This window comes from Pyxicephalus adspersus, chromosome 1 (genome assembly GCF_032062135.1).
Source record: "Pyxicephalus adspersus chromosome 1, UCB_Pads_2.0, whole genome shotgun sequence".
Taxonomy (NCBI): domain Eukaryota; kingdom Metazoa; phylum Chordata; class Amphibia; order Anura; family Pyxicephalidae; genus Pyxicephalus; species Pyxicephalus adspersus.
In genome coordinates, this window is record NC_092858.1 from 31504040 (window position 1) to 31512124 (window position 8085).

General features: G+C 37.0%; 1 protein-coding gene across 1 annotated transcript in view; it reads right to left on the reverse strand.

Moving 5' to 3' along the window:
• Window positions 1-5481: 5481 nt before the first annotated feature.
• DDX10 (DEAD-box helicase 10) overlaps window positions 5482-8085 on the reverse strand; it is a 123871-nt gene continuing 121267 nt past the window's right edge. Inside the window, exon 10 of the mRNA XM_072407585.1 lies at window positions 5482-7396. Within this exon, the coding sequence (XP_072263686.1) occupies window positions 7207-7396 (190 nt within the window). The 3' untranslated portion in view covers window positions 5482-7206. The remainder of the gene's footprint in view (window positions 7397-8085) is intronic.

The following is an 8085-nucleotide window of genomic DNA, read 5'->3' on the forward strand; positions in this document are numbered from 1 at the left end:
AACCCTTAGAAACCTCTGGAGGAACCCTGGTTGAGAAACACTGGTTTAATTTAATAGGGTAATTAAAATAAATGTTCTTGTTTACAGAACATCATTTTACATGTAAAAATGTATTAAATAAGGATTGTATTTATCTGCCATTTATTTTGGAAAACATAGTTTACGCTTTCTAGCTACACAAAAATAAGAAAACTGAGCTGTAAAAACATGGCAACAACATATTAGTTGTGTTTTGCTGGTTGACACGTTTCCATACATATTATATGTAATAAAAAATGACAGGTGACCTTGTGACTACTACACATAGTGCTGGCCATCTCCACTGCTTTCTGCAGCTTAATGTTAAAGTTTAAGGGAAAAGTTGTGTTTGTGAAACAATAAATATTAATAAATAATTCATATTTAATTCACTTTGAGATTAAATAACATATATACTATTATATATGGCTGCCCCGTTTTATTCTGCAGCTGCCAATGATTTTCTGGATTTTTAATTATATTTCTTTGCAACAATGGCTGCATTACTTCATGTACAGATTGCCTAAATCTCATTCTTTTCTCATGCTAGTGGCACAGCCATCTCCAGGATTGTCTTACTGTATTGAACATTTCATTATTGTTTTTTTTTGTGACTTGAAGCTTATGTGGTTTCAGCAGGCGGATTCTGAAAGCTGCAAATTTTTAGATTTGACATTTGAAAGCTTTTGTTAGATGTTTGTGTTTAGCTCTTTATGTTTGCAATGTGTAAAAAAGTAGGTTCACAACTGTTTTAGAACTAAGCAATGCCGCACAGCTCCAGGCAGCTGGCACTTGCATTGCAGCGATGGTCCTTAAAGTATCAGGACTTGCATATTTGACAGCGGGCAGCAGTAAGTGGTACTGGACTGAACACTGCCACCTCTAATTATTTTCCATTGGGCAGGTGGTTACATGTAAAATGTGTCATTAAATTCACATCATTCAATGTAAAGAACCTTTAGAAGTTTCTAGTCTTGTCCCAAAGTAATGCCATTGGCTAGAAACATTGTGGAATGGTGTGGCCCATCAAGTAACTTCCAGAATGGCCCAATGTGCACTGCAAAAAGTGTTTGTACTATTGATGTCATTGACATTATTTCTTTACGTTATCACTCATTCGTATGAAGTCAAGGCCCACCCTACCGTATAACTAAAAGAATGTTTTTTTTTTATTTCCTGGTAAAAACAGACTTTAATATTTATTAGTAGCTATTCAGAGCAACGTAATGTGCATTTTAATATACCTCTGGGAGTCATTCTAACAGCAGGAACAAATATATTTACTTAGAAAATAAATCTATAAAACAGGCCATAATGCATACACTTTTAATTAAACAGATGTAATAGTCTGACCTGGATACATTTATAAAATTCCCGACATGTTAATTGAAAACCCCACGGGTGGTCCAATAAATTATTGTTAATTAGGTAAACTGAATTTTTGTCTGTTGAATTACAGAAAATCGGGAGGTGTAATCTCAGGGTTTTGGAGGCAGTATACCTAGTTGTGATTCTGAGAATTCATCCTTTCCGATCTTATATTTGTATTCAGTGGGCTGAAAAATGAGGGGTTATCACACAACAGTCAGATTTCACTGGTAATCCAAAGTTATTATAGCGCCTTGTTTTAAATATGAAAAGAGCTTGTTATTACCATTTTACAAGCTTGGACCTAACTCGGCTGAGAACTGTGCACATCAGCAGGGCAAGCAACATGCAGCTATTAGGTAAACTTCAACCTACCTTTGTATACTTGCTGACCATTTCCATCAATTTATGACTACATTGCTTTCATCTTTCGATGGGACTTCCAGTAGCACAACACGCCATGTCACAAAGTTCAGATCATGTCAAACTGGTTTCTTTAACATGGCCTTGAATTCATTGTACTCAAATGGCCTCTATAGTCACCAGATCTCAATCTAATAGAGTACCTCACACACCAAGCAAGGATGGTATTAATCAGAGATGCAGCAACGACATTGAATTTAACCCTAATGCCATGTCAGAGATTGGAGTATCTGTCCATAGGACGACATGAAGCCAAACATTACACAGAGCTGGGCTTAACCAATGTTCCCATTGCCGGGTGGGCATCGCCAGGGGAAGCAGATGGTGGAGGATGCAGCTGGCACGTGGGGACTTGACACGTGGGGAACTCCCTTGCAATTTCACCCCGAGTGTGGCTTGGGGTTATTGCCTTTGGTACTGAAAATTAACCCCCAGGCCACACTCCGGAAAACCGCTATGGAGGTTAATGGAAGAGTGGTCAGAACATAGCCTAAAGAAAAAAACAAATTTGAAATTAACCCAACAGCATGTAGCTGACTCCCCAAAAAACATGGAAGAAGATTCTCTAGTCAGATGAAACTAAAATGTAGCTGTTCAACCATTTTATGGGAAACTCATGTGTGAGAAAAACCCAAGACTTCACATCACTCAAAAAATGCCAGAGCCACAGGAAAGCACGGTATCTGCATCACCCTGTTTGGAGGTTTTGTCAGCAGGGACAGGTAAATTGGTCAAGATTGAAGGAAAGATGTATGGCACTACATGAGGAATACCTCTTTCAGTTTGCCAGAGATTTCTGACTTGTTTATCTTTCAGCCAATGACCCAAAACATGCAGGACCATCAGCAAAGAGAGAAAATTTGCAAGGCACTATTGGCATATTATTTAGAAAATAGGCTGCCAAGATCAAACTTCACTTTACCCTCAGCAACTGACCTGACACCCATTACTTTCTATTAAAGCTAAAACATCTCCTGGATTAGGATTGCCCAGCTTTCAATCAGTCCAATTTATGCCTCACCACCAATTACAGTTTGAGTCAGCCAATAACATAAGAATTGGGCACTACGCACAAAGGATAATGAGCAGAACTGGAACCTCTGAAAGAAAATGACATATAAGCCAGAGCTACTTCTGGCACACCCTGTGTTTCCCTTTCTGTTGATGGCCAGCCCTGTACAAAATGAATGCTTTATTGACTGACCTCTGACTTTCTGAAGTACCAAACTAATTAGAGATTTTTTTTTTTTTGCAATGAAAATTAATTTTAAAAAGTCTGCCCTGACTGGCTTAACCAGGTCTCTAGCTGCCTTATAGGAAAAGTAGCAGCTGATCAGATTCTGTTCTAGATACTGCACTGGATCTGGATGAATACTACCAGCAAGAACTGTTATTCTTTCTTGTTACAGACACTTCCATGAACTAGCTATAGCTCGTTTACCATTCATCATTTTCAGACAAAAGTTAGTTTTTGCTTAACCTACTGATGTTGGTGTGAAAGTCCTGCAAATGAAGATTATTTGAATACATGGGCGTTGATATGATCTATTAGATAATTATAGGAAAGAGAAGTGAAATATGCATGGATAGTTTCTGTTTACATTTTGTCATCAAATGTTTTGTTGCAGTAGATATGTATCAGTGTTATCGCATTACCTTCAATTGACTGGATAGTTGTATGTAGTATGTGTCCAACACTTGATAGTGGTATAGGGGGGTATATAAAGTGGTTATAGGTTGTTCTGTGTATTAAGCATTTTATAAGGATTGCCGCACAGGATGTATTTTTTTTTTTGGGAGGATTGGAAATGGTCTAATGTCCAGTGGTATTTATTACAATGTACAGGTTTATTTTCATGTAACAACACATCTTTTGATCTGCAGATACCAGGAGCTGGTGATAGCCTTCAACCACATTATCACCTGCCAAGTCTGGACTTTTCTACAACAGCAATTGTTTGCTTCAGAAGGGCTTGTATCCTCCCTACTTGTCAATGGAAATGCTAAAGCAGCAGTGTAGAAGATCATGGGCAATTGTTAAGGAATTCACAAGACTGATATCCCATGCAATCTGAATGCACATTGCAATTCCCCATCTACATGAACTGTAAAGCAGACCATGCAGACAATAATTAGGTCATTTAATTGCAATGAGATTTTTCCAAAAATGGAAATAGAAATCAATTAAAAACAAGAACCCCATTTTGCAAACAGGCGTTGTGTCTCATTCGATCTAGGTTTCCTCAACTTGGAAATTTAGATCGAATGAGGCAAGAAGTTTGATTGCTTGACAGGGTTCCTGTTTTTAATAGATTTTTATTTAAGAGCAATTATACTTTCAATGTAATAAAATGTAATGAAGTCTGTTACCTACTTTAATGAAGTACAAAAAAAACAGGATTATTCCTGGCACTGTTACCTTTTACTAAGAGGGAATGGGAAAAGTACTCAGCACATGCACCTACATTAATAGGTGTCCAGAGGAGTGAGCTGCAGAATTTGTGCAATTTGAAAGAACATATTCAGAACATCTCTGCATATTGTAAGCAATTAAAAAGTTCCAAAAGTACAAAAAGTAACTATTGGACTGCTAGACATCCAATGAGTACCTTACTTTCAGAATGGGCTGGCAACAATCAGCATTGTTACCCCTGCCTTTTCACCCCTCTTTTCTACTCAGCAAGCATACACTAATTTCTTTCCCAGTAAAACACTGCTCTTTCCTTGACTTCCAAGATTGAGTCCACAGGCTTGGTGTAAAAGGTGTCTTGAGAGATTTATTTCTAGGGTAGTGGCTAGGTAAACAATAATGCAGCTGCCCCTGCAAAACATTTACAACCTGAGGTATGATTTCACAGAGTTATAAAATCTGTTTCTGAATAAAGGAAACAAAAGTAAAAAAATGTTAGAAAGTGCTGGGGGCAAGCCCTGGGGGGTAGGTTGGAGGATAATTGCTTCAAGATATTCTTAGAAGAAAGAAAGGTTTAAAGACGCATTTTTAGCAATTACAAAAAAGAACAAAACAAAAAATGCTTTTTAGTATGTAAATTGTTTTTTAGTATGTAAATTGTTGGCACACCGGCCAAAGCCACGGACCATGTCTACCGTACGATCGCGTTGTGTCTTTGGCTAAGACCTGTAATGAGTGAGTGGGTGAGTTCTGGCATCATGATGTCACTATGGGGGAAGTTTCTTCCCCTTTGAGTGACACCCGGCTCCCCGCACAAGCGCAGTCTGGAGCCGGTAAATTTAGTGGGTCCGAAAAGGTTGGCGACCATTGCTGTAGATCAACATCAGACTGGGGAATTGGGGGACAGCACTGGGAGACAATCCTACACGTTACTCACAATCAATATGCCTGATAGGAGGACAAGAAATAAAATTACCTCTTCAGACTGCTGTTTCTGCTGCTTTATTCTCCAGTCACAGGCCATGGGCAGGGGGTGACTTAAATGTGTGGCTTAATCGTAACTATGAAAAGTCTGGTCACAAAACTGAAAATAATATGTGCAAAGACTTTGTAAAACCCAGGAAGTACAAAAAATCAGACAGATAAAACACATTTGTATTTTAGCTGTGTATTTAACCATCAACCTGGAGCTCAGCTTGCCTTTTATGACTTTGGAAATCTCCCTATTATTTTATGGTATTATTCATACACAAAGCAAAGCATTTTTACATAAAACACAAATCTGTTTTTTTATTCTGAAATGTTTGCCTTTAGACAGGATTACAAATATAAGCATGTAACACAGTTGTCATTCTCGGTCATAAATATGAAGCTAAAGGTAGATTTTTTTTTTACCAAATTACTAATTACAAGTCAGGCCACATCAAAGGATGGAATCCATAAATATGTCAGACATATAGAATGGATATATAGATTTACACAACTTACTTAGTTTTGTCATCATGGTCAGTTTATGTAGAATAAGGGTTTTTGTTGATGTCCTGGCATATTAGTAAGGGCCATGCATAGGCCAAAATTTTAGAAGAGGGAGCAGTAAAAGACATAATGGACATTGCAAGTACTTTCGGACTTGTCTGGCCATCTCTGGACAGTTGGAAAAATCCAGAAAAAGAACTTCATGGTGGACTTTATGTTAATTTTTCAGCACATAAACAGACAGGCGGATTGTCTCTGAATACATTCTGCTCTTTCTTTTTGTATGAATATTGATGTGACAAAATGACATTAATGTGTGGTTTGGATTACTTAATTCCTAATTAGAGGTTTGATAAATTCGATAATAGTGATGTGTAGAAAGAAATGTCAACGTCAAGAAAAATAGTTTGATTGTAATTGAAATTTCTTGAAATACAGCATGAGTTACAAAACCGGTAAGCCTAAATTACACGACAAGTAATCAAGCCTTAGTTATCATTCACAAAATTATATAAAATGTTTCTATAACTATGTCATTATGACAAACAGATATTAGTAAATGATGGCTTAATCGCGAAGATCACATTGGTTGCATCAACTTCTAAGTCACAAACCTCACTGTAATGTCTGTAGGAAGCAGACTGAGATGAAAATTTAAGAGTTCTTCCCATTAAAAAGTAAACGTTGATGTGTGTATGAGCATAAAAAGAATACATGTAAAATGAATATATTGGCAGTCTATCATGCCATTCTTTACTGATATATTGGTTGAACAAAAACTTGTCAAAATATGAGCAATGTGAGGATGAAAACAATGTAATAGTGAAAACAGCATGTCAAACTGATCACCCGACAAAAACATACAGATGATAAATATTATAAACAAATCCTATTGTTCTTGAAAATGTTGCAATTTATGACACTCGCTAATCAATAGGACCACCAAACACATTAAGGGACCAACAGCGAAACATACAATGTGGAAGGAGGAAGAACCACAGAGAAAATCTATTTTTGCATATTTGAGCTGCCTGTATTCTACTGAACAGCTTGACATGCAGTTGTCACTAAAAGCAATTTCATGTGCTTACTTTGAATTGCATAAGATTTACCTTAAAGAAAGTTTACCAAAAGCTACCCTAGTGTGCTTCAAAAAGACTGCCAACAGGAAGACAACCAAACAGGAAAGTCTGAACTTTCTAGAACATTAAAATGTCAAAATCAGGGCCGGTTACCATATCTTCCCGAAACTTTTTAATACAATGAATATAATGTAAGCCTTTATTATACATTTACTTATATCCCCAAACCAAACTGTAATGTAGGTAGAATGACTCTAAAAAATTGCATTTGCTGTATTTATACTGCAGGCTGGTTATTTGGAGGTCATTCTCCAGTTCTCATTTATCATTGTCCCTGAGTACTGAACTGCCTTGAAGCCAAATTGATTTTGTAAAGAGCTGTTGATCTAAGACAGAAGATGGCCAAGAAAAACACAGTTGGGTAAATAATTAGCTTCTGCTGTTTAGGAGATGTAGGACCAGCTCCTCATCTTCCGCCAGTGACAGTCCTGTGTTTAGTGGCTTGAATGACTCTTCTGATCTCAGTGCGGTTTTCTTCTTTTTGGCAGCTACTGTTTTTTCATTTTCTTTTGATCTGCTGCTGAAAGTCCTCTTTCTGGGTGGAATGTCCTCATTATCACTTAAAAAAGCAGAAAAAAGACATTAAAATTCATTTAGAACCAAACACTGGTATGGTTATTAAAATCATAGACAAAATTCATACAAAAGTTGGCACTGCAGGTTTGGATTGGTTAACCCACAAATTCTTTTCCCTCTCACCAACCCAAACTTTTGTTTCTGACCCTTTCAAGAAAGCTATAAAGAAGCCATCATTTGATCATCTGGACTTTTACTAAGACAGGAAGGCAACAATACCTTCCTGCGATTATGCTGACCACTTTCTGGCTTTTAGATACTTCCCAATAAACAATCATTTGAAATCTAAAATCAAAGTTCCAGATCTGCAGAGTTGTTCCATGACAGTGACTATGAAATGAACCCACTGGGCCAATGTGAAAGCCAGACAACTACTGTTATAAATTAAAGCAGTCGCCTAAATACTTTTGCTATTAAATATTTGTGTCCCCAGCTTGCAAAACTACTAAAAACAAGGATGTGCAAATACAATTCAAAACTGTTCAGGACCTCTTCATCCTCAACAGAGTTTATTAAGGAAAACAATGCCTAATCAAAGTAGCCATAACCTATAGCTAAAAAAACAAGCCATGCGAACAAAGTTTGAATAATTACAACTTTAAGCTGATGTTAATTTGGTCTGTTTAGAATTAGTGACACATTAAATCTGAATTATGCCTGGATGGGTTATGA